Consider the following 27838-nt stretch of genomic DNA (forward strand, 5'->3'; position numbering starts at 1 on the left):
GGAACTCGCACACAGGAAGAAGCAGAACCAGACAACTTCGACAGAAGTATTGTACCGCGGAAGCAGCCGGTTCAGGAGCAGGTTTGTCAGGTATAATGAAAGGTGGCTCCTGCGTGAACGGAAAGCGCTGGCGGTTCCTTGCGCAATTCATAGCATGAAGAAAACCAGTGTAGCTTCGCTTATTGCGACCGCACACATTCCCCTCGAATGGCGTTGCAATATAAAGTTCCACTTCTGACTGTGCGCTAAAGGCTTACGGCCTCTTAGCGAAATCCGCCGCGGTGGCTCAGCGGTTAAGGCGCTCGTCTACTGAGCCGGAGTACCCGGGTTCAAACCTGACCGCGGTGGCCGCGTTTCGATGGAGGCGGGCCGCAAAAGGCGCCCATGTGCTGTACGATGTCAGTGCACGTTAAAGGTCCCCAGGTGGTGGAAATTATTCCGGTGACCTCCACTGCGGCACCTCTTTTTATATGTGAGACAGATATGTGAGACAGATACTCCACCATTTCCTTTCATCAAAACCAATTTAACCCTTAGCGAAAGCGCCTTTGTTAAGCGAGAGCATCGGCCGTTCACCGACGCATTTCATCATCATCATCATCATCATTTATTTACCCTTAAAGGCCCTTGGCTTAGGGCATTACATAAGGGGGGGGGAAAGGTCGTTACATAATCAGTGGTCAGTAAAATCAACAAGAAATACAAAGTACAGGGTACATGGTCAACATTAACATTATCAAAATATTAACATGAGAAAGACACAGCAGCTCAAGAACAACTTGAGATAAGAAAAAAAAACAAAAAAAAACACATGCACACACTCCGCACACACTTTCTTGTGTGTGTGTGTGTGTGTGTGTGTGTGTGTGTGTGTGCGCGCGTGCGTGCGTGTGTGTGTGTGTGTGTGTGTGTGTGTGTGTGTGTGTGTGTGTGTGTGTGTGTGTGTGTGTGTGTGTGTGTGTGTGTGTGTGTGTGTGTGTGTGTGTGTGTGTGTCATGAAGTAGCGCTCTTGAAGCAAATATACGAACGTGTAAATGAGTGAACGGCACTGCTTGGACCAGTTTTTCAGGTACTCATCGTTGCTATCGAGACGTTAATAACGAGGCCCGATTTTTACCTTCCCTAGCTTGAGTGCCTGACGGAAGATTTTTCGACAGATGCAAATTGCGGAGTATCGAAACACCTCCTTGCTACCCTTGCTGAGGGAGGGTAACCTTAGTTCGACTCCGTCCTGCCGTCGACGGAGGGCGCAGGCCTACACCTTTCTGGAGCGGCAGTGCACGGAGCATTTAACTGCACGGCTAGTTTAGGCGGAGTAAACAGCACATTTCGTTACAGCCTTTTTGTTTTCATGTATTACAGTTCCTGTGTGAAGGCGCACTAAATAACATTAATATAATTTAGAGGAACTTGTCCTTGCAGAAAGTACACGCCAGACTGTTTCAACGGAACAGTACCCCCACGACGGAAAACATTGTCCGGCGTAGGCGTTGCCGACCGCTTGAGGCCTTGCAGCCGGAGCTCGCAGATGGCATGCATGGGATTTGGAATCTTCCAAATAGCTCACGCGACCTTGTGACGTTCTTGCGACTTGCCCACCGAAACAGGTGGTGACCTGCCCAACAGGTTGTGAGGAAACTTCCCACTGTTGGTGGGCGTCAGTTGAAGAATTCATTGGTCGTGAGAGGTTACCCAATAACAGCACACTTTTTTTTTAACAGAACATTTTTTTAACAGAAGCATCCACCTGCCAGTGTAGTGGCGCATCGCTTAACCGCTGCACCACTGCGCCGGGAATGGTATGAGGAATTCTAGCGATCTATCAATGCAAACTATAGAATGACCTATTCCATATATATACGCATTAATTCACATAGGGTTGTCCCCGCCAGTTTCTTTTTCTTTTCCCTCCCGTGCTCCCTCCGGTTTTTAAACCAGTGGCATTGGCGACGATGTTTGGTTAGATCTGTGTCATGACTTTGCTACGCAACGGTCCTGCGATGTGGCTGATTTCCTAAGAAGTCGCGTGTCCGCAACGCCACGTGTATTTTAGCGCCAAATGTGTGCACGTAAACCTTGTGTTACGACTTCAAAGGATTGGCGCTAATGAGTGCAGTTCACTCCGAACACTCTGTATGCCTAACTGCTTCCCTATTTTGTGCAGGGAGACGGCGGGGCCTCGGGCGGCGCCGAGCCTTCTTCGTCCAACGTCAGCCCGACGCATGTGAGTCTTCGGCAGTAGCGTTTTATTTGCACTGACGTTTACGTGCATGCTACTGGCGTTGCATTCGTAATCAACGGGGCACGCGAATCCGTGCCAACACGGCCAACTCGCGGTCAAATCAGATCAAATAAAATCAAATTGATTTCGACATCACAACGTACATTGCAATGCTGCGGGTGCAGGCAAAAAGACCTCGGGAGGCTTGACGAGACCTACACCCCACTAACCAACACTTGACAGAATCAGATATTTTGGTCACTATGTTAGGAATGAGCACAAAACAATGGAAAAAATTAGGAAGAACACAGAAGAAACAAAGGAGGAAACGAATGACATGCAATCTTCTTTCAGAGTGAGGAGATACATTCCGAGTTAAGAGTAGTTGGCAAACAGTATTTTAACATTTGACGCCCGTAATTTGTTCGGGTGCGAGGAACTGCCCAGCGGTCAGTGCTACGTGTGTTGTGCACAATTTTAATGAAGCAAGATCTTTGAGGTATGTGTCATTTTTTGGATATGCCGCGGTGGTAGCGTGAACTACGCACTGAATTTTGCAATGCGGTGACGGGCAGAAGCTGCAATTCATCAAAGATTGGTTTTGTGTGGGTGTTAAAGTTGGCATTTTTAATGATACGTATTGCTTCTTCAGTGACTACTGCGCAGTCTACCGAAAGATTTTCCTCTACTCACTCGGTGCTTTAGCTCTGCAGTTGGTGCATACCTATAATGCGCATGGCAGTGGCACTGATCGCAATTTTACGTCTTCTTACGCTGAAGCTCGTGTTGGTACTTAAAACTGGCATTGTTTAAGGGGTTCACCATGTTAGAAGCAGAGGTGCCCCGTTACTAAGTAAAATATGTTTATTTATTTATTTATTTATTTATTTATTTATTGATAGAGACTGAAGGCCAAAAACTGGCCCTAGCAGGAGGGGCAATACAGTAAAAGGTGTGACAATGCAAAACAAATATAAACGGTAACGAAAAATAATGCTGCGTGTAGCAGTGTTCCTCAATCAAGTACATTCTGGCACCAGCACAATAACTAACAAAACATGAAGAGCCTCACATGTAGAATTACAAACAGGCGGACAATTTTTACTCAGAACCACAGAAATGTCTTTGAGAAAAAAAAAGACACCACAGAGTGAGTAAATAAGGAAAACATAGTAGACTGCGAACACTGCTTTTGTTTCAGTTAGTTTATAGAAGAAAAATGTTTTTCCAGCTCTTCTGCAAAGTTTTGTGATTGCAATACCTCGACAGGTATGGAATTCCATTCGTGTAGAGTACGCGGAGAAAAACTATTCATATGGGACTTTGTTTTAGAAAATATTGGCGTAAGTGAGAGGTTATGTCCGTGTGTTGTTTGGCGTGAACCTAGTGGCTTTACGCAGTGAGGCCGCTGAAGGGCGATTTTTCCATTCATAATGTTATGTAAAAATTGGAGACGATTTCAATTCTCCCAGACTTGCCTCCGCTCTTGAAAGAAATCACTTCCACCTCTGTGGGCGCCACAACTCTTACTAAAAACGCACTGCGATCTCAACCCGTTGGTAGCAGTCCCATCCACTGCGAGTAATTTGCCATCACTGCTCACACTCAGTTTCTCTTCGTGTGACCGAGTTTCAGAATGAACTGGTGTGTTTGGATCGGCCGAAGAAGTTATGAAGTATGCAGGTTTCGGCTCTATGTCGTGATCAGCGGTGCCCCTTATGGGCTACCGATACTATCGAATAGTGGATTGAGAACGTGGACAAAACCCAGGTTTTCATGCAAACAATACTCAAGCAATGCTAGTGTAACTAACGTCAAAAATAGTATCGGCCTAGAACGATTCGTAAAAAGGCGAAAGATAACTGCACTCTAACTAATGCTTGGTTTGGTTTACAGTTTACACACTTTCCTCTTGACGAATTTTGGGAAACTGCTATCCATGGCCCGAGAGAACCTGCCATATGCGCTCCACCCCATTCTTATTCTTCTAATCACTTTCCTCTCATGATTCGGATCACTACCTGCCCTAAGTAGACATATTCTCTTACTATTTCCAGCTCCACTGTACCCATTGCGAACTGCTGTTCCCTTTTGTTGACCGTTGAACATTACTCTGGTTTTCTGAGTGTTAATTTTTAGCACCACTTTTCTGCTCTGCCTGCCTAACTCATTGCTCATGCTTTGCAGTTCATGACCTGAATGGCTTAGCAAGACAATGTCATCAGCGAATCGCAAATTACTTAGGTATTCTTCTTTAACTCTTATCCCCAGCTGTTCCCAATCCGAGCATCTGAATACGCCCTGTAAACAGGCAGAGAACAGCATTGGCGAGATATTGTCTCCTTGCTTGACACCCTTCCTTATTGGAATTTTACTGCTGACTTTATGGATAACTATAGTAGCTGTGCAATCGTTATAAATATGTTCCAATATCTTCACATAATACTCTTCCGCACCCTGATTCCGCAATGCCTGCATGACAGCTGAGGTTTCCACTGAGTCAAATGCTTTCTCGTAATCAATGAAGGCTATATATAGGGGTTGGTTATATTCTGCGCATTTCTCTATCAGCTGATTGATAGTGTGAATGTGGTCTATTGTCGAGTATCCTTTACGAAAGCCTGCCTAATCATTTGGTTGACTGGTTGATCAGCTGTGCAGTAGCTTTGCACCCGCTGTAAATATCGTCAATCTATAGTCATTTATACCATCTATATATCATTTTACTGAAAGCAATCTGGGGAGAACTGAAATACGCTGTAGCGCTCTAACCCCTTGCACTGCATGTCAAAAAACATCGCCGTTTCCGCCGGTCCATTCTTGCCAGTGTCGAGTGGGCTGCGCAGTAGCGTTCCTTATGCATAGCAGAGCGGCGTTTATTGTCAGACTTTGGCGGTTTAAAAGATTTGTGCGGCTTTATCAATGCCTCTCTTGGTTGCAAGGGGGTCGAAACAGCACTGCTTGACCGCGGACTGCGCAAATCCTCAAAGAAATCGCAAGTGGATCGCCGAGAGCGCGTGCGGGCGAGAGAGAGAGAGAAAAACTTTATTGAGGCAAGTGTGTTAGACCCCCCTTGGGTCCCTGGACCACGGCATGGTCCCAGTCTACGTCGAAACGTTCACTTGGTGTTTGTTCATGACGTCGGCACCCCGAATCACCGCAGCAAGCTGCGATACAAAGACAGTCTCAGTGCGGTTGCGACATGTTTCTGCTACGCCGCTTTGCCGCCGATCGGAAATTAAAGTGCCATTAGTCGTCATGCGTAAAAGGGAAGGTCGCAAGTACCAGTTGTGAACTCTCAGATATGTTCGACCCATTTCGTGGATGACAGGCGCGCAGAAATTGCTTTTAGGCTTCTCTGCCTTACTATCGTAATAGAATCTGGTATATAGGTTACGGAATTCTTCAACAGGTAATAGGTCAGCTGTTCTAAATAGTCTTATTTCATCTTTTCCTTCTCTTAGTACACCATACATTACACTTTTTACACATTTTTAATTTATGCGGTTAATTTTTCTTTTTACTGTAAACCCAAATAACAGAATACGATAACATAACAGTGACTGCCTAATGGACTGTAGATTCTCCTTAAATTGACTGTTGTGCAGCTTTTTATATGATACATTTTCGCTGCAACAGTTCATAGCTTTTTACAAATAATAGTCACATGGTTATTCCGAGACAAAGTGAATCAAATTTAATGCCTAAGTACCGCAAAGGATTGCTATTATCCAGTGGAGGACATATACACTTGTGACATTTTTCCGAATGCAGAAATATTGAACGTACCACGTCCAGTTTTTTATGGGGATTGTGAAGGCACATGGGCTGTGTTTTTAAGCTATTTAGAAATATGTAATTGGCCTTGTACCACCGGATAATTTTATATATATCCCATTGAAGACCGAATGAAGCTTCTTCCAAGGTGGGATGTGCTATTACCACCGCCGTGTCGTCAGCGAAATGATACATCGTGGAGTTTAAATTCATGAATCCGAGGTCGTTCACGTATAGTTGAATAGTAGCGGCCCTAGAGAAGAACATTGAGGTACCCCAATAATAGTGACTGTTAGTTCGCTATATGCATTGCCAATTCTCCCCGCCTGTTTGCGGTTCGTGAAGTAATTCTGCAACCATGCTGCGAACTGTCCTCGGAACCCAGATTCTGTAACTTATATTGTAATACATTGTGGTCGATTGTACCTAATGCTCTGGCTCCTCGGATCAAGAAATGAGCTGAATATAATTTCATTTTCGTCTTTTTGAGCACACCAGGTCACTAAAATCATCCAGCTGCATAGTCGTACTTCGAGCTGTTCGAGATCCATGCTGACTTGTAAACAACGAGTTATTCTCACAAAATATAGTCTTTCAGCGTAAGACTATAGCTCAATACGTAGAAAAGAAACTGACAAGGCTAGGGCTAAACATCAACTGAATTTTTTTATGCGACAGAACATACATAATACCTTTGGGGCCGCCGCGGTGGCGCAGTGGTTATGGCGCTCGGCTGCTGACCCGAAAGACGCGGGTTCGATCCCGGCCGCGGCGGTCGAATTTCGATGGAGGCGAAATTGTAGAGGCCCGCGTACTGTGCGATGTCAGTGCACGTTAAAGAACCCCAGGCGGTCGAAATTTTCGGAGCCCATCACTACTGCGTCCCTCAAAGCCTGAGTCGCTTTGGGACGTTAAACACCCATAAACCAAACCAAACCAAACCAAATTATAATTCCTTCGGGGTGGGAGATGCGCGCGCAACACCGCACAGACCCTCAAGAAACCAAAACATTGTTGCCCGCATGGCAGACTGTTTTCAAGATATGAAACTCCTTTTTGGTGCAAGGCAAGAGACGGTACGCTGAGGCAGTTATCACCTTCCTTTCCAATGTAGAAGGCCTCGCATATCTGACGTTGTAGCCTCGTGCCTCCCCTGCACAGCACACACGTGGCATCAGAAGCTGGCTTGCACAGCGAAAGCACGGCTGGCAACGCTAACTGAAACAGGGCAGTTTGGTAAGGTTTCGCTTCCAAATGCGGCCGGGACTGACCTAGTGTCGGCTGCTAGTGGACTGCAGGACGCGACTAGAAAGCGGGCTGTGTGCACGACGGACGCACGCCTGATTCATATGGACTGTTCCTTTCAGTCCTTCCTCCCGGAACAATCCAGGGCCCTCTTGAACGAAACCTTTAAATTAGACAGTCTAGTTCTTAGCCTAGCCTTATTCGCAGTGGTGGACCCTCCGCTGGATTAGAGGAAAGGCGAGGCGCATAACTGGCTCATTTTTTCGGCGGACACTCCAACAACGCCGTGATATAAAGAAACGAATCCTGGTCGGGAACACGCTTTTAGTCAGGGTTTGTGTTTTTCTCTCGCGGCGCTCTTGGGGTGTCCGCCGGCAAAATGAGCATGTTATCCCTAAGCAGAAACTAATACGTTTGGAATATACAGTGGGCTATTTAAATTATATTTTAAACATATTTTGTATTCATGATTGCACTAAAGATATTTAGGAAATACGTTCCTGAAATTTCATGCTTGGTATTCGAAATATATTCTTAAAATGTGCCAAAAATACCTCAATTAAAGCGTACTTCGAGCACTGTTCAAATATGTGAAAAAATATGTATGCAGTTTTAGCATCTTGTCAGTGTATTAAAAGTGTATTTTCGGAAATTTGAAATTAATTCATCCAAAGTCTACTTCAATTCTAACAAACGGGCAGTCCTTTTAAACGTATTTGCAGCACACTTCTAGCTGCCGTTGAACAGTCGAGTGCTCGAAATCGCGTTTCGGGAAATGGCATTTGTGTGTTGTCAACGTATTTAAAGTGTATTACCGTAAATACGCAATTAATTCGTCCAAATAATATTTAAATTCTAGCAAATTGGCAATTCGCCTTAGCATATTTGCAGCACACTTCAAGCTGCCGTTGAACAACCTAATGCTCTAAATCGAGTTTCGGGAAATCGCATTTTGGGGTTTGCAATGTTTTAAAGTGCACTTTAATATATACGCAATTAATCCGTCCAAGTATATTTAAATTCCAACAAATGGGCAGTCCGCGTAAACATATTTGCATTACACTTCAAGCTACCGTGGAACAATCTAGAGCTCGAAATGACGTTTCAGGGAACAGTGAAAACTCTCTTTCCTGTCGTCCTTTCGTTGCAACACAGTAATCATAGTGCGGGAACAACGCAGGACAAAGACGAGACGGGACGAGAACGCCTGCGTTGTTCCCGCTCTATGATTACTGTGTTGCAATGCACTACCAACCTGTCCGAGCCTTTTCTGTTCTGAAATCCTTTCGTTTATGGTAACTTCCAGCAGGAAGGTAATCACCACTTATTTACACTACGTACGGATAACATGACAGCATGATACCAGCAGAGGCGCCTTAGATACTTCCGGGCCCGAATATGCCGGCGAAAAGGACCACGACCGACAAGTCCGACCGGCTCCCTTAGACACCCGTGTATCTGTCGGTTGACAGTTCGACTCCTGACCTAATCGTGACGCCAGTTTCGACTAGCACTTCGCTTCTAAATCGCCCCCACATTCAAACGCGACCAGTAGTGCACTTCTAGGATAATTTGTGGGCCCACAGTCGTTGCGCAGAAAAAGGCCTCACCGGGAATGATAGTGCGTCGCTCTCGGTGGGTATATACCGGGTGTTTTTTTTTTTAGAAGGTCCAAAATTTTTAAAAAAAGATGGATTGCTTTAGCTTTATTTTAGCACTGGGGCTATACTGGAGGCTACGGCTGGCACCAGGCAAGAGGAAAACTGTTTTAATTAGTTCGCTGATTAACTAAATATGTTAATTAACTTTTATAATTTTTGTTTTAGGGCATATGTTGTATTCGCAGAATTGTAGATCGTCCTCTAAACAGTCCGACCAAGAAAAAACAATTTTATTTAAAAATTTTTCACGCACTTTACGAGGCGCGAAAAAGTCACCCTGGAAGGCATCTTCACACCGTAATGCAGCGGCGGGAGCGCCTCTGACGTAGTTCACTCCGCCCTGCGCTTTGCGTCAAGCGTCCCGGACTGGCGGCCTGCGCTATCGCTGCTCATCTCGCTTCGCTCCGCGGCCTCACGGAATGCCGCGCTGGAACAAAAACGCATTGAAACAAAGTGCAGGGCGGAGCGAGCGCCTACAGACGCTGTGTTACAGTGTGAACCCGCCTACCAGGGAGACTTTTTCTCGCTTCGTTACGCGCGCAAAAATTTTTTTCATGAAAATCTTTTTTCTTGGCTGGACTGTTTGGAAGACGATCTCCAATTCTGCTAATACAACATATCCCCTATAATAACAATTATAAAAGTTAATTAACGTAATCAGTTAATTAGCGAACTAATTAAAGTAGTTTGCCTCTTACCTGGTGTCCGCCGTAGCCCTCAGTATAGCCCCAGGGTTAAAATAAATCTAAAGGAATTTACCTTTCTTTAAAAATTTTGGACCTAAAAAAAAACACCCTGTATAAGGCAAGCCAATTATGGCGCTTGTCGGAGCACTTCTTGTTTGCCAACTGCTTGTTTGCTTGTTTGCTTGCGTGTTGGTGTCTTTGCCGTTCCGTCTCGTGACCTTATAATCTCATGGGCATCGTGATTGATGATAACTGTGCTTGTATAATTTGTTCTGCAGTTGAAGCATTAACCCGTCTCATTCTGTGAAGCCGACAAACATACTTTTTTAAGCCGAAGTGAATATGTAATAAATGTATATTTTTAGTGTATTTCAAATATAATCTAATGTATATAATTAGTACATTTTTAATGTAATATAAATATGCTAAGCGGGCAAAAATGCACTTTTCGCATATTTTAAAGAACGTTTAAAATATTATTCCTATTATACTTAGAAAGCATTCGTATTGCAGTTTAGGCATAGGGACAAAAAAATGCGAAATAAATATGAAATGAATACAATATGTTTGAAATGCATTTTAATTAAGCACATCCTGTTTTTCTCTAAGGGATGTGTATTTCTTTTCTTGAAATCCAGCGGAGGGCGTAGGTCTAGACTGCAAACAGGGCTAGACTTTAAAAAAGGTTAGTGAAAACGTAGGAAGTGCAGGAATTTCTAACTCTGACTGCGTTTTACTACTTTTTATCAGCTATTTACTACCATCTTCAAGGTATAGTTAGTAAAAGTAGCCCTTGCTATCTTTTTACAAACTATGGTCGCTGGTTCCTACCTAGTTAGTAACCGTTCCTTTGACCCTAAAATAAAGTCAACGAATATGAATGCCACAGACTGTCGTGGCAATAAATTGGTTTTGTCATTAAACATTTCTGCAGGGGCATATGGTTAGGTAGACTAAGCTGTTTCTACAATCTCAACTTCATAATTAACGCTGGTACCTTAGCTCAACCGGTACTAGACACTAGCTTGTAAATGAGAGTCTGATTTCCGGGGTGCATAAGACCTTTACCTGTGCACGCGCAGTGCGCGAGTGTTACTCGTTCTGATTTGTGCTGCATTCTGAAGCTTTGTGTGCGCACGGTAAGGTTGTCGATGCCATCACTTCGCATAATTTCTACATGTAATGCGCGATAAGCTTGAACCTAAGTGCGTGATTTACGGCCAGCACGCTGTGATAGCTGTCTGGATTCCGAAATTAGTCAAGTTGACTATGAAGCTTTTTTTTATTTTTCGAGTACGTATAAATTTTACAAGCCACGCCAGTACACTCCACGGTGAATTTATCAACATACGCGAGTTTCTGTTCATTTTCTTAGTAAACACTACTAGCCTCCCGTAACCAACTGCAGGTAGCAGCCGTTACTACCTCAATGGGTTAGTAACTGCTACCAACCTTTCCGTTACTAACTGCAGTTACTAACAGGGTAGTAATATATGTAACAACCAGTTACTAACCCCTAAGTAAGTACTACTACCTTTTTTCTAAGAGTGTAGACTGGGAGCTAGACTGTCCAATCTCATTCGCGGCCTAAACAATCTCTTCCAATTCCAGACCTAACCCTTACCCCATGCCCTCTCCATAATCCACTCCAGCGAGCACAGCCCCGTGGGTCAGCTACACCAGCACCGCCGAGGAGCCACACGATCCCACATCCTCTACAAATGCCCCTCCGATCCTTCTACGAGGAGCCTGAGGCTTTATACTTGAATGGAGGTGAACCATGACCGCAAACACTGGACAATCCATGATGAAGAGACAAGCAGACGGACAGGCGCTATACTAACTGCTTTATTCTTCTCAAAACAACGTATATGCATTGCGCCACCCTTACACAAGCAAAACAAAAATAGACATATGATCCGAGGCAAGTTATCGACGATGCGAGCATAGGAACTTGTACTTTGGTGGGTAAAGAGAGAAGGAAGTATCGCTAATGAAGTCTAGTCCTTTTTTCTTAGGCTCACCATAGAAGCTTATCAAATTAAAAAAAAAGCAGAAGACTGATTGCATTAACAATACTTTTCTATCTCTTTGCACACCCGAGTATAAGTTCGCGTCGTTGATAACTTGTCTCGGATGACATCGCAAGGGCGCACAACTCTGTGTGCGTATATAAATATGTGCGTGTGTGTGTGTGTGTGTGTGTGTGTGTCTGAGCGCGTGTGTGTGAGTGCGTGCGTGCGTGCGTGCGAGTGCGTGTGTGTGTGTCTGAGTGCGTGTGCGTGTGTGCGTGTGTGTGTGTGTGTGTGTGTGTGTTTGTGTGTGTGTGTGTGTGTGTGTGTGTGTGTGTGTGTGTGTGTGTGTGTGTGTGTGTGTGTGTGTGTGTGTGTGTGTGTGTGTGTGTGTGTGTGTGTGTGTGTGTGTGTGTGTGTGTGTGTGAAATAATCAACAGCCGCTGAAACCAAGGAACATAGGGGACGTCTTTTTCTTATTTGTGGTTTTCATCAATGGGAGATTAATAGAAGAAGAAGGAAACGGGCACTTGCCGCCAATGGAATCCGAACGCACGACCTCCGAATTACGCTTCCTGTGCTCTACCAACTGTGATGCAGCGACGGCCGTCAAATCGTCAGCTTTTGGGGGTACTTATTTTTGCGTGTGACCTAACCTTTCGTGTTCACCAGCGCACGCACGCACGCACGCAAGTGCGCACAATAACGCGCGCGCGCCACACACACACACACACACACACACACACACACACACACACACACACACACACACACACACACACACACACACACACGCACGCACGCACGCACGCACACACACGCACACACGCGCACGCACACACACACACACACACACAACATGTGCGCGCTGTTTCAAGAAGAATAAATCAGTTGTTAGTGTAGCGCCTACCCTTGTGCTTGTCTCTTCTTCCAGCGCTTGTGTTGTGCCTTTCGTCGTCCGTTCGTTTTTCCCGCGCTGTTTTCACCATGAATCATTACCAACTAGCCCAAATCGCAGCCTTAATTAATTATTCTTCGTGGATTGTCTGTCTAGTGTTTGTGCTCATCGCTGATCCTAAGAACATCGTGCGCCAACTGGCACCAACCGAAGGTTTGCTAAGGCTCTCTGCCTAAGAGAAATGGGAGTCCCTACCTGGCAGCTTCAGGTCGTCCGGTGCCAATGGCTGGACCACTCCATTGAAGCTGTGCCGGCCCATGAGGGAGCCTTCGACATCGTTGACTCAGTAAACTTAATGGTTCCTCCTCCTGCCGGTTTTGATGAAATGGAAGACGGATAACTAACTTACTTTGTCCCGGGCGTAGTGAAAAGTCTCTCTCCGCTGTCGCCGCGCCAGGATTTCCTCCCTTCTACAACGCGTGATGCTGCGTCATGTGGCGTTCACTTCGCTGCCGTACCCCTATGCTTGGCTCTAAGGTGTTATGGCTTTCGCTGTAAAACGAAACGAAAAACAAGGCACAAGTAACCTTGGGCAACTTCTCCAGGCAACCTGGTGAACTTATCTTTACTGCGCACGCCCAGAATCCGCGCTTGTGCTCTCGAAGGGTGTCCGCACAGCGGCTGCGCAGAGTGGAAGCGAGTTCCTCCGCGTTATTCGCGCGCTGACCGAACGCAGACTTTGGGCCGTTTTCCAAACAGGCCGGGGACGCCAAATGGCTGGGCGCAAATGACGCGAGAAGAGTTCGCCGCCGGCCACTCAAACGGCTGCCGTAGGGCGCTGTGTGGGTCTATGAGCACGGGATCGCAGTGGTTTCCCGGGTCTGATCCTCTGGTGGCGCCCTCCTCTCAAAATTTGTCGCTCCGATCGCGCGCCGCCGTGGTTGTGGCCTCCATATATTACGGATTATGGCGCAAACGCCATTACTGTCCGCCGCTGAAGAACATTAAAATCGAGTCATGCCAGATGAGGCGGCAAGCGTCCCACTTCTTCCAAAAACTAAAAAAAAAAAATGAGCAGGGGGAAATCGTGTATCAGCTTTCGCGGAAGCTTTCTTCTTCTTTCCTGTCTCTCTCTCTCTTTCTATCTTACCACTTTCTGCCTCGTTAATATCAAGAAAACGCCGATTCCTCGAAAATTCGGAGTAATTCTAGGCATCAACCGCCCGCGACCACCAGGTGATATTTCGCGGAATTTCGCTGCCTCCTGTTTCCACTGTTAGTGACCAGGGACGGCGTAGAACAGGGATCCCTTTTACTTTCAGTTTCATTTCTTCGTTGTCATCCACGGCGCGCGAGCTTTTGGTGCAGCCGACGGGCGATCTGAGGGGTCGCTCCCGCTTGTGAGCATGGACGGAGAATAGGGCCCAGTTAACACTGTAGCCGCGACTCTAGGGTACCTTTCATTGTAGAGAATGAATACAGAGCGGGAATGTAGATTTTTTCGCAGCAGCATAGCAGGTATAAGTGAACGAACCGCCACTACGGAGGTAGAGAGAAGTGTGTTTGTGTCTGGTGAAATGTAAATCCTCAATGGCTGGGCCCCTTTCCAAGGCTCCAGAGGAGCTTGCCAGCCGCTGTGCTCTATCCGACGTAGGAGGAGATGCCGGCCAACGATGACCCTGCGACAGCATAAGCAGAAGTGCATAGACGGTCATTGTTAGATCCAGGCCTATAGGTGCCTTTCCCTGCATCCCTCTCATAGCGCTGGTCGTCCAGTTGGTTCGACGCCCGCCAGTTGGGAGCAGGAGAAGAGAGCGGTGAAAGGTGCAGTGCTCCAGGTTGGCATAACGTGAAAGACGGGAGGGCTCAGACCGCCCGCGAACGAGATGCAGGCGGGCTTTTGTGAGAAGGGTGCTACAGAGAATGTGAGTCTGGCCGACGCTTGAGTTGAGAATGGGGTCTGGGGTGTGTGAAAGGAGTTGACGGAACTGAGTGCCTCGATAATGTGTTCGTACCTAAGAGTTTAGCCACAGGTCGGAGTGCTTGACCATGAGTTTCAGGCGCCCGAATGAGAGTTTCGCGGGCGAACTGGTGGTCCGGCTCATTGTCTGCAATCTCAGCATGGCTACGGGAGGGGAGAGTGTACGGAGGTTGTCGTGGATGTCTGCAGGCCGTATGTGGTTATGAAGACAGCGAATATCGTGCCCACGATCCGTGTATGCATGCTGTCTGTGCTGAATATGGATTTATTCGAGCGAATAAATGAGACGTTGAGAGGAGCGGAGCAATGAGAGGAATTTCCGCGGTGGCAGCTGAAGGAGTTTTCGAATTTTGGCGGGATGATAGATGGGCTGTAGATGACGTGCACCGCAGCGCCGAGTCCAGGTATCTCCGACACCAATGAGTCCATGTACGGATGTCGGAAAACTTGACACAAACGCTCGAGGGCTTGGCTTGCACTAACTTCTGGGAGTTTTAGAATAGGGTACCCTACTGATTATATAGGGACGTAGGGGAATAGGGGGGTGCCATGCTATGGCTGCAGCTGGGCAGGCGCTATCAACAGCCACCACAAACATGCCCTACAGCATGGTTTTGGAGCCAGCGGCTCCGATGTCAGTTTAAGCCACGCGCCTGATATAAAGTACAGTGGCATATTATGTAGTGAGCGCGGTTGTCTACACCTAGCTTTTATCCTGCACTTGAAAGTGACCGCTGTGCGCTTAATTTATGTGCACTTCGCTGTCCAGCGGCATTCTGGGTCTCCACGCGGACATCTGCCGAGGGGTCGCCCCTAGACGGCGACGCAAGAAAGCGGCCGCCGGATTCCTGGCTGTCCGTCGTGCGCGCATCGCGCAGGTCAGCGCCTTTTGAACTCTGCGACGCCAGGAATCTGCTCCGTCAGAAGCGTGCAGCTCACCTAACCTCACTCCTCTTTGTACACAGTCAGGGAGGAGGGCAGCCATCTTCTTTGTGTGCTTTGAGTTCATGAAGCCGAGGTCGGGCAGTCAAATACCGTGCGCCGAAAAAGCAAGGAGAGTGAGACCAGCGTTGGCTGGGAATGGTCACGCTCTCAAGAAAAGCAAAAGGGGAGGGAGGGAAATAGCGGCAGAATTCTGCGCACTTAGCGGAAGCTGAATGTGCCGCGCTCACATCCTTGTTATGCGGAAGCAGCTTCCGGACGCGACGCCCGTAGCCCCGGGGTGCGTGCCTTCTTCGCCCACTCCGGCCTGCTTGCTGTTCCGGAGGGGTGCCCCCACGTTCTTGTTTTTCTTCCCCCCGGTTCTTTTTTTTTGCGCTTTTACGTGTATACGCCAGGGGTCCTGTGCGCCGTGGCGTTCTCTCTGTATTCCGCTGCTGAGCAGCGGGGCAGGTGTCGCTGATTCTGCGTTGGCCGCTTCGCGATGTTTATCTCCGGCGCCGACGCAGGCGGCTTCGGTTTTTCTCTGTTTTCTTCGCTCTCCGGCCTCGCGCTCGTCCCGACCGGCAATTTCCGGTTCCCCCAGACCTTTTCCTTCCTCCCCTATCGCCACCTTTTTTTTTTCCTTCTTGAGTTGCGTAATCGGCTCTGTTTTTTGCCCATGTTTTTTTTCTTACTCAGTTCTCGCTCCTCTCCCCTGAGCCATGTGTTGATAGCGCCTTCGTATTACGACGCAGTTCGATAAGGGCCTCTACGCATATACACGCGCTCGGTGTCCGTCCGAGCCGAAATATTTCACCCCGCCGCCTTCCGTCACGCCGTTTTCGTCTGCTAATTCGCGGCTCGGCCCGCACCGGAAGGAGCGCCGTGATGTGACCCAGCGCACGTCCGCTGGATCGGGTCCCGGCACCACGAAAGGGCTGCGCCCCGCCGCGCGCTTATCTCTGCCAACCCCTGCCGGTTGCCCACCATTACGGGAATGTTGTGGTTGGCCGTGCGTCTTTTGCCAACCGCCTCTGGAACGACTCGGTCTTCTGCCGACCACAGGCAGCTTCGATTCTTCGCTCTTCTTGCCGGACATCATCGGTGCCGAACCTGCATTGGGCGTCGGCCTGTAAACACGGTGGGCGTTCAGCAGTTTCTCACTCCTGTCGACATGTGTACGCTCTAACTGCTCCATTAACTGTAGTAAAATGGCAGTTTGGGCGAGTTGAAAATGCATCTTGAAATAAAAACAGCGCGTGGACACAGGACAAGCGCCGTGAGTGTCTTCTCTTCGTTCTCGTCCTGTGTCCATGCGCTGTTTTTATTTCAAGATGTTCCATTAAGTGCGTCGCGGCCGCTGCTGGTTGGTAGCTTCTCAGGATACTGCTTCAATGTCAGTTGCGCCGGCTTCTAACAAAACGTCGCTGAGAGCGAAAATTCCAGTCTATTCTGTAAGGCAAATCTTTCAGCTGTGAATTGTTGTTATGGGGCGCTTTTTTTTTTTTCAGAAGTAAGTGTACGACCTTTCGTCCGACGTCAGCATGTGAAAGATCCTCGACGCGAAGTTTGCCACTTGAACGAGAACCTTCGCACTTCTGAATGAGAACCACTCTGAGTACCTCCGTAACTTCAAGCTTGGCGCTGACTATAAAGCGCATTTTGTGTGGCACTCCTGGATGATCCAACAGAGTCATCCTTGAGTTGAGCGGTCCCCATCACGATTTATCTGCATTACACTTCCATACCGCAAACACCTACCCTGCGCATTCTTAGCCTGTACTTACAATACACGGGGAAAAACAACCTCACCTTGAAAGCACCAAACGAAGCAATCCCGAGGTGCTGCATGCCATTGTGCTCAGTCGCATGCTCTGCGCCTCTCCTTACCTGAACCTCTCCGGTGCGGGTAAGGATAAAATCAGTGCCCTAATCCGCATGGATACCAAAGCAGCGCTAAACCCACCAAATAGCACTAGCACGGACAGGCTCTTAAAATTAGAAATATACAAGTGCTTCACACACAGTACCTTCGTCTGGCTGGCACGGAAACAGGACGACATATACGGGACTCTCTGGGAATTCGCATACCCGCACACGATGCAGACTTAACCTCTCTCTCTCGCAGCATGCACGCCGCGCTTATCCTCAAACCCCTTCCTAAGAATGTCCACCCTGAATACCATCAATCCCGCCGAGTCGCGCGAGCCATAGGTCTACGTAGAGAATATGGCACTTCAGATGATGCGCGCGGAGTGGACGCCGCATGTGATCCAGGCCGTTCGGTAGCTGTGGCTTAACATTCAGCTGTCCCCCCCTCATCCACTTCATAGACACCCCCCCTGTACTCCGGAAAAAGCAGAGGAAGCTCTGCAGCACTAGCCATTGCCCAAATCAATGCGGCTTATATAGTTAGTGATTCCAAAACAGCCAGTCTTCTTAACTTCACCTGCAGACGCATTCATCCCCCCGCGCGGCAGATATTGAGAATGTGCACCCTAAATTCCGATAGGCGTATCGAGCTCGTCTGGGTGCTGGCTCACTCTCGCAATCCCGGAAATGCGGCCGCCGATAATATAGCCTGATGACTTATTTGCAGGCCAAATAGCTACCCAAGGCGGGATTTCTTTAGGGAGCGGGCACTGACGTTCTGAGAACTCACACAACAAGCACACCTTGCTCGTCGACTCTACCCCCTCCCCCTCGCCACCCCCACCTATCACACTCCCAACAAATCCTCTGGAGGCGACTCCAGACCCGAGTTGTTCCCACCCCTTAGCTTATATCCTACTTCCGCCCCGTTTCCCCAGTGTGCACTCTCTGCGGAGAATCGCACGTCACCCTGGACCGCATCCTCTTCGGCTGCCCTGCCGATCCTCCCCCGCAGGGACAGTCCGCGATCGGGACATGGGAGGAGTGGTAGGCCCTCCTTGCGTCGCAGGACCCGCACACCCAACTTCGCTGTGTGAACCGGGGTGCCAGTGCCATGGCCCTATACGTGGCCTGGACACATGCGCGTGAGAGCTGTGCGGTTGCCCTGAACCCTTGAATGGTCCAGACTCGCTTGCGTAATAAAGTTTTCCATCCACCCACGCACCCACCCATCCGTCCATCCCATCGTCATGATCATCATTAGGAAGCCGAAAGGCGGCGTGACTGCTTTGCGATCAGTGGAGCGAAGCCACAATGTCAGACATGGGAGGACATGTGGGGGCGGGACTTCTGCCTCAATGTAGTGCCTGGCAGAGCTTATGAACGCTGCAGCTGGAATCAGCACGAACCAGGTGCGCGGCTCTCAGTGTATACGGTTCGTAGCCCATGCTGTGCGGTCTGTCACTAAACGGTGCCTCTACACTCCAGGCCGTTCGTCGAAGGAGGTCATGCGGGTGCATCGGACTGCGAACGAGCGAACAGCGTTCTTTGTCATCATCATCGTCATTAGCCTGACCAAGCCCACTGCGGGGCAAAGGCCTCTCCCGTGTCTCTCCAATTAACCCCATCCTCTGCCAACTGCGCCCGCCTTATCCTTGAAACTTCCTATTCTCATCCACCCACCCCCAGCTACGCTTGCATTCTCTTGGAATCCACTTCGTTACCCTTAAGGAACATCGGTCACCTTGCCTTCGCATTACATGCCCTGCCCAAGCCCATTCCTTCCCCTTAAATTTCGACTAGGATGTGATTTACCCTCGTTAGGTCGTGTTGGTGTAAACACTTTCGCACCATCTTCGGTTATATACATGTATCGTCTAACCTATGCTTAACAAACTGCTTAGCCTGATTTTTTGATCGATCTATCGATTGATTGATTGATTGATTGATTGATTGATTGATTGATTGATTGATTGATTGATTGATTGATTGATTGATTGATTGATTGATTGATTGATTACGGCAGTCGTGGTTAGCGCAACAAAGCTTGTTGGAAATGAGGCAGTCTAGCAGTACGCGCTGACGCCGCCTTGGGTTCCGTGCCGCGGCTGGCGTCGCCGTGCGTAGGTGGGGCCGTTCGCTGCTGCTGCACTCGGTCCGCGTGCGCCACGCAATTTCGCTGAGAGCCAGCCGAGTGCCCACGATCGGGGTTACAGGCTTCGGGGCCGCCAGACGCCGACGGACTCGATCGGCCCCCGCCCTCATCGATAATGCCCCGGCCGTGCCCTGCACCTCGTCGCGCCAGTGCGCTATCGCTATTCGCGCCACCTCTCGCCCTGCTTTTACTGAGCCGGACTCGGCAATCTCGTGCACCACTGATGCGCCGCCACGAAGCGCTACCGAGGAGTGGACGGAGGATACCAGCTCTAGCAGCACGGCCTCGAACCCTGTCCGCGTGTGAACGCTCGTCACCGAGAGTAGCGGTGATGATGGGAAAAAGCGTTTTCTAAGAGGCGTGCGCTGGTCCGGCCTTTCTGACGTCCGAGGTGGGCTCTTGGCAGCATGGGTCACTAATTGCCTCTGAAGCCGCCTACGGCTGCCATCCAGGTGGCAGCACCTGCCATCGCAGGTCAGTGGCGCATCCCTTCCCTTACAAAAAAAGTTTTAGACAGTCTATACAGTATCTATAGACTTCTGTCTATAAAGTCTGTAGACTCTCTACAGAAAAACCGCAGAGAACAGTCTACAGTCAATACAAATGCCATAGACAGTCTATAGACAACCTATACATTTATGGCCATACACTTTTAGTAGACTTTTGTCTATAGACATGCAGTCTATAGAGAATGAATAGACAAAAAGCAATATCTATAGGAAGTCAGTAGAGTCAATAAGAAGTCCATAGACTGTCTATAGACCATTTTTATAATGGTTAACCGCTGCACCATTGTGCGAGGAATGGCTTGAGGACTCCCAGGGACATATGAAAGTTGAGAATCACCAATTCCGCATATATGGGCATTAACTCATTAAAGCTATCTCCTCATATCCTTAACGCGGTGCAGTCGCCGGGATTTTCTGTACCGTTTGGAAGTGCACACACTACCGCAGTCCGCCGACTTTTTGTTCGTAATTGTACTAGTAATGACTTCGCATTAAAAGAGAGAAAGTGTTGCCGGGGCTGCGGCGGAGCTCTCCACTGCGGCATCTCTTCTCCCTTCCTTGTTTCATTCCCTCCTTTCTCAATGGCTGACTCACATTCCGAGCCGCACTGCAAGCATTGTGGCTGAAAGTCTCCTGAAGAAGACAAATAATGGTACTGGTAGACCTAGGCCAGAGGTCCCTCGAGAAGAGGTGAGACCAGTGGTGGTGCCATATGTGGATCGTGTTGCTTACAATTTCAGAAAACGTTGCGAGCCGCCATGGACCACGGCTCGTTTTCTCTGCACAGAAAAAGCTCGGCGGCTCTCGTACCGAAATAGAGAAGAACAAGGAACGAGCCTGTGGGGACAAATCTCACAGATATCCATCCACTGTATAACATCTGACCTTCAGTCAAGATTGCATTTGATGACATTTTCCCATCGAATGCCAAGCTGCAGCCCTTTCCTCTCCTTCACGGTTTGTTGCACACACACACGCACGCACGCACGCACGCACACGCTCACACACACACACACACACACACACACACACACACACACACACACACACACACACACACACACACACACACACACACACACACGCACGCACGCACGCACGCACACACACACACACACGCGCGCGCACGCACACGCACGCACACACACAATGCGCAATGCAAAAGCAGCCCGAGTAACGTCTGGTATGCGTAACGCAGGCTTGCCATCTTGAGCACGGACACGTATCTCGTCCTCTGCTAGCTTGCTCTTTTCTGCGGGCGCCATTGCTATTAGTGAGCGGCTTTGCAAGGTCTGCATGTTGGGTGTATTTTGAAAACGAGCTCAGAGCAGTACAGAAAAAAAAGAACCAATCGAGAAATAGTTCATTCTGCCTGCGTTCCCTTTCCGCCTCCTGAGTGAACAGAAAGCATGATGGAGTGAGGTGAAGAGACACTTTAGTAGGATACAACTTAAAAAAACAGCAGTCGCTAACACTTGGCCGCGGTCCGCGGCGTCTTGTATTACTCCGCTGGCCAATCGCAACTGTAAACGAAATCAGCTTTTTAATGTTTTACTATATCAAACAATCCACGTATCAAAATTCTAGAGCTCATAATTTTTTTTCTTGTGATAATAGCTTCTTGTTTAGGTAACAAGGAACGTTTAAGCAGCGGGCTACTTTTTCTTCGTGGAGGAATTCTGTGCGCGGAGGCTGAATGTGGGCGGAGCTTCACTGCAGACTTAAGTTGTATCCGACACTAGGCAGTTGCATACTAGCCAAGTTGAATTCTCCTGTCTTTTGATCCTGCTTGAGTGACTGTCTTTCGCAGAGGGGTGCAGTTCTCTTTCGTGACCTTCACGATCGGCGGAGTCAATTTCATACACTACATTCATACAGTCAATTTCATAGTGTATGAAATCGACTGCGCCGATTGCTCATCAATATATATTGGTGAGACAAAGAACTTTAGGAGACGCCTGAGAAAGCACCAGAACGACGTCCGAAACCAGAAAGTAACATCTAACGCCATCGCCGAGCATGTGCAAGAATCCGGCCACGAGATTAACTGGGATCAAGTAAAGATATTGACAACAGAAAAGAACACATCAGCACGGCAGAATCTTGAGTCGCTTATCATGCAGACATCGTCTAACACACTAAACAGGAATGACGGGACTCTACATCCTATCTATGCTAAATCATTAAAAACGCTACTGAGTGCTACAAAAGGACGGATTCGTGCGCCGATTGCTTCATAGTGAACAAGGGAGCCGTAGCGCTCCCGAAACGTCTTTCTTTATTGACTTTGGCCAGTGACCAGCAATCCTCATCACCATGATTCCTGACCAGACGGTATGCCGTCAAACCCTCGACTAGATTGATAGGGCATAAACAAAACAGAGTGGCTGTTCTGCGAGCCTTTGTCGATAGCTTATGCTCATGCAGGTGCCTTGCATTCCCGCGGCGTCTGTTAGTAAACTAACTGAGCTGGTTAAGCTCACTATACATATAGTGCTGCGAATGCTGCTTTGGGGAATTTGAGGGAGGCGGCATGTGCGCTGCACTCCGCTCTGTTTCATCCTTTGGTGAGGAAAGCGACGCAGAAACTGCAAGTCCACACATGAATGGAAATGATGATGCTGTAATTGCGATACCGTGGTGGAATCCGTTTTTCGCAGACTGAACACAGTCAACTGGGCATGGTCGGATAAGCTGACGGCGTCTGTGGCAGTGCCAGAGATCAATAAGACCTATTCCCGCCTCACCTTTTGCCCCCCTCCCCTGCTTTTTTGCGTCTTTATAGACGTTTTGTGCTCCTATCCCTGGGTTACCTACCGCTAGCAGCTGTGTCTCGCTATGCGCACGAGGGAAAAGGAAACCGCGGCAGCCGCTCTCCGTTCCTCTGTGTGGCCGACAATGTCACGTCCGAGCAGGCTTAAACATTTCTCATGGTTCTTTTTAGGACCCACAGTTCGCTTCTTCGACCCGCGCGCGCTGCGCTGTTGAAATGATCGATACATCTTTCATACGCGGAGGGCGCACATTTCTCGCTACATTAAGTGCCAAGCACGCCGGCTGCGCGCTTGCCATTCTTGCTTTCTGTAATCCCTGCGGCCCACGGGAGGAGACAGCCCCTCGAGAGGAGGACTTTCGATTGGAAAAAAGGCTCAACGTATAAAGGACATATTCCCTGGCCCCGGTGTGTATGCAGAGTGCGTTCACCCGCACTCCCTCAAGGACGGATGGTTCGATAAACAATAGGCGCGCCTCGGTGATTCTGCTCCGTCGCGCCTTCCGGCTCTAATGGTCTTCGGGGGACGGGCCACGAAGGGCGCGAACACATATATCGACGCGCGACGCCCCGTGCGGTGCCGCTGCTCTTGCTTATTTTGTGCCGAAATTTCAATCAGCCCGTGAAGGGAAGAAGCATGCTATAACCACCAAGCAAAGAGGGACCGGACGAGTCCCGACCTGCGCTCTATATTCTTCGCCCTTGTGAAGCGCTTCGCTTTGTAGCCTGTTTTCCAGCACGCGACATATATATTTTTTTTGACAGCATTATTCACCGAGTACGGCATCAGAACGTCCCTTCATTTATTGTGAGCGCTATTTGCACTCGTATAAGCACGTTCTGTTCGCTCTCGCCGCTCCGTGTTGCTGCTACCTTGTACCCAGTTTCGTCAGTTGGTGTTTCTTTTTAAAGGGAAAGCTTAATTGGTACAGCCTCCTTGTGCCAAGGTCATCGGCGCGGTACATTTAGCCTTCAAGTGGGGGAGTGGAGAGGTGTCAGCCACGTGACGTACCACGTGACTCGCCGCCGCTGCCCGACCACCGCCTCGCCAGCTGTGTACACGTGACCAACACGTGACTCGCGTGCACACGCACTGTCGCCTCGCAGTTTCTGTGGGTGAAGCGAGTCGGTCGGGATCGTCTGCGCCGTCGGGACGGTCTCGTTGAACTCGGCTTGCTCTGTCGGCAGGGTTGAAACGGCGGCAAATTACTTCACTGGACATCAAACAGCACTTTCCGCCGTAAAACCAAACCGGAAATGAAAAACGATGTAAAACGTGGTTGTCTATATGAGTCTACCCTGCCTTACCAACACAGCATAACTATAGCATAACCATGCATAACAAAGCTTTCGCTTGCATAACCGTGCTTAGCCGAGCTAAGCTGCAGCCATCTTTTTTTTCGCCTTGCTTGCCTTCTCTGCTTCTCGACGCGGCCTTGAATAAAGCAACAGCCATGAAAAGGACTTTCGTGTAATACTATGGCTTCGTGTTTCAAATTCATGAATTCAACGATTTAAATAACCTAGATACTTCTTAGTAAATGCTAGAAATTGCGAGCTTAATTTTTTTCTGCCATCCACAGAAAAAGGGCCATTTTTTTTTACCTACGCTGGCTACACTGTGTAGCCAGTGTATTATGATTTCATTACACACTTTCTACACCAGTGTAGCCAGCGTAGGTAAAAAAAAATAGGCCTAGTATCGGCAGGGTTTACGGACTTGTTCGCAAATACTCTGCCTGTTACCGTGTTTACCAACTGCCTTTTGTGCCACGCGCTTAAAGGAGGAAATGCGATTGAAGTTGGCCCAGCTCTGAACATTCCGAAGGAACCCCAAGTTCTGGGAGTAGTTCCTCCCCAGGAAATGGCTTAAGGTGGACTATTTGGAATTGTAGCGTTGGACTAAAGTGGTTAAGGGGCTTACTTGGTCGATTTACTTGCTTAACATATTGTTAGTATTCTTCTGGACCAAGGTATAGGGGTGGGTCATGTACGTATGTACAGGCCATAACAGTAGTCTAGAAAACGAACATGCAAAGCAGTCTTGCCTATACAACACAATAATGCATAATAATAATAATAATAATACATTTTTTTTCCTCTTTTCAGTAGAGATGCGGGCCTGCCAAAGCCTCAGAAAGCTTGAGTGGCAGTGCCCGGCTGCAGACAGCATATAAGTCATGCACCGAGCAGTCATGCACCGAGTAGAAAAGAAAAAAGAAAAGATGGGAGAGAAAAAAAGGAAATGGAGCAAAAAAACAAGGGCGTGAGAAGAAAAAAAATTGATTCTAAAAGAGCAAACACAAAAATACACACCAAAGGAGAGAAAACAAAAACATGTCAAAACATAGTATCAAACAGAATACTGGAACTAACAACGTAATTTCACAAGGCAAGCTTTCACAATCTTTTTGGAATTAGTAGTAGTAAGTGGTTATTTATTGTGCATTTGATACGGAAGATAAAAGAATATTTGCTGCCCCGGCATCTGCTATCGCGACAGGAAGCACCTGAGCTGGGGCAGCGAAATAAAGGATAGCAGGCAGAGTGTAGACGTGAAAGAAAAGTGGTGAGGGGACAGTAGAAAGGACAGGGGGAGGGGTACACTTTCAATGAGTCTATTTACATATCTACAAGGAATAAAATATACATGTGTACAATGCGCACGCGCGTGGAGCTCTGAGCGAGCGCTGCTCCGTCACACGCGCACGACAACCAGATTAAAATATACATATATACAGGTCGCACGCGCGTGTTGATCTGGGCGATCGAAAATGTTTTTTTGGGCAACCGGTTAAGAACAGAAGGAACATAATGTTTTCGAAGATGCTCGCCATAACGGGTTCGCACTCTAGGCACCATAAAACGATCGCGACTTTGCAGATCTTTAACAAGAACATATCGTGTACAAAAATCATTATTCCAGATGTATTTAAAAACTACTAAAAAATTACATATATCAGGTACAAGTATACTGGTCATAACAGCAGTCTCCAAAAATGTATGTACGTGCAGTCATGTCCATGGAGAACACGATGCATGTATTGTATATGTCAGGTGCTACTGCACGAATTCAATCAGCCTAGCTAACAGCTAACTCCTCGCGGTTACATTATACATTATGATTTTGTAGCTTATTCGAATCTCGCACTGCTTGAACGAAGAAAGAGTATTTCATGCAGTCCTTTGGAAACCATCTCTCTTCTACATGCCTAGGATTTTTATTTCTTGTTAATCCTAGTTTTGTCAAGGGGTAAGGTGGATTAGTGGGAATTATTCAGTGGATTAGCGTAAATAAGTGGGTCGGTTCAGTGTATATAATTCCATATGGTTATCTAATGCAAGGTACTCGAACATTCTAGTTCTCTGATTTTAAAATTTGAGGATGCTGATTATGTCACGACCTTCTCGACCAGTGAGTGAATTTCGTTGCGCAGAAACACAGTGGTTTATGCAAGATGACAACCCCAAATGCTGTCGGATTAGTAGTAAGGGACAGGATGGAAATGTCAGAACTAAAACAATAGCATGCTAGACACCCTGATAAGCAGCAACAACGGTGCATGCCGAGCATCGCCACTCGGCGAGACTTGTGTGGGTCTCGTGCGTGGGTCTCGCCTAACTCCCTTACACAATAATGGGTCCTGTGTGTGGGTCTCGTATAACTCCCTTACATAATATGTCGGGCTCCATATCGCGAGTATAGAAAAATACCGAAGACACTTTGGAAATTCTAAAGTGTGCTTGGCGAAAGCCTTGTGGTCAACCCACTGCCGCTTCCCCGAACCGCTTGGCGCGGAATCTCTGGGCCGCTTCGGATCCATGCGTCCCACTCACTCGACTGCAACGAGGCGTCTGGCGAAGGAGCGGTAATGCAGCTGCCACCGCCGACGCGCGCGCGCGCGCGCGCGTTCGTTTTACCGCTACTGTGTGACGTCACGGTTGCTATGCACAGCTGCGCCCCCCACCGGCGCGCCGGTTGCTAAGGACGGAAGGAGGTTGCGCCGCTGCGCGGAGGAGGGGCCACAGTTGGCACGATTCCATTGCACGGACGGACACCGCGAGCGTGAGCCATTAAAGGCTTTCGCCTTAAAGGGGTCGTGAAATGTTTTCCGAAAATTTTGAACGACGTGTGTATTTGGAATTCTGACCCTTCATTCTATAGTATACCTTGGTTCGTTTCATCGTCTGGGTTGATTGAATAGCGAAAAAAACTAAATTTTGGTTTCCCAGCGCGCGTCCCCCTCAACTCACAGCAAGCGTCATCTTAAGAAGCCAATCAGAGGCTTCTGTCGTCAACACAACATGGCATGGCGGCTTAGCGAGGCCTGTTGAGCCATAGTTGACCGAGGTCACAGCACGCATATTGACTCGAATGTGGCACCGTCGTCTGCTCAGAATAGAGTCTGCTAGCTGTCAAGCTGACACATGTGCGAAAACTTGGCCGGCGCGCCGCACCAGTCGCCGCTTGCGAACTGCCGCCTACTGCAAGCAGGGACACGGAGCGGCAAGCATCTTTGTGCCGCTAGAATCATGCCCGGCCCACATCCGGTGTAACACTTTGCCACCGCACACCAGCGCCTGCGCGCTGCTTGGCTACTGAAGTTCGCACCAGAAAAGACAAAATAGCGATGTTATCAGAAAGACTGCCGGCTGTACTCGGGCGGCGACAAAGCATGCCTGCCCACGTAGCGCGCTTTCGGCAACGGCGCTGGACGCGGGCGCGCCGGGCGACGAACTGCATTGCTCTCTGGCTGCCCTGGTCGTCGCTAGGTCTGTTTCGCATCGAAGCCGCGGTGGACAGCGTTTGGAAGTAGCCTGGGTTATAATAAAATGCCCGCTTTTGGCATCGCTTTACTGTCAACAGCATCGTCTCACAACAAAAAAATATGGTCATTTTTGCGGTGCGCTCGACAGCGGAGCTAGCGGACGCCAGGCGCGCAAGCCGGATCGCAACGGCCGGGCAGCAGCAGCTGAGCGGCGGTTGTGGCAAGAAATTTGCTAGTATTACAGTTGCTGCTTCTACCAGCAACTCGACATTGTTCAACGATCCTCAAAAATGATCTATTTTCCACATTTCTTTTTCCCACAGTTTATTATTTACGTGAAGGAAAATCTTTAGCTCAT

General features: G+C 48.4%; 1 protein-coding gene across 2 annotated transcripts in view; it reads left to right on the top strand.

The window, feature by feature from the left end:
• The window catches only part of LOC149367712 (protein O-mannosyl-transferase Tmtc3-like), a 419945-nt gene that overhangs the window by 162210 nt on the left and 229897 nt on the right, over positions 1–27838 (top strand). For both annotated transcript variants that reach the window (XM_089557174.1, XM_089557183.1), the window contains one exon: positions 2165–2224. In XM_089557174.1, the coding sequence (XP_089413300.1) occupies positions 2165–2224 (60 nt within the window). The remainder of the gene's footprint in view (positions 1–2164; positions 2225–27838) is intronic.

Source organism: Amblyomma mixtum, chromosome 1, assembly GCF_055824585.1.
Source record: "Amblyomma mixtum isolate Tamu chromosome 1, ASM5582458v1, whole genome shotgun sequence".
NCBI classification, from domain to species: Eukaryota; Metazoa; Arthropoda; class Arachnida; order Ixodida; family Ixodidae; genus Amblyomma; species Amblyomma mixtum.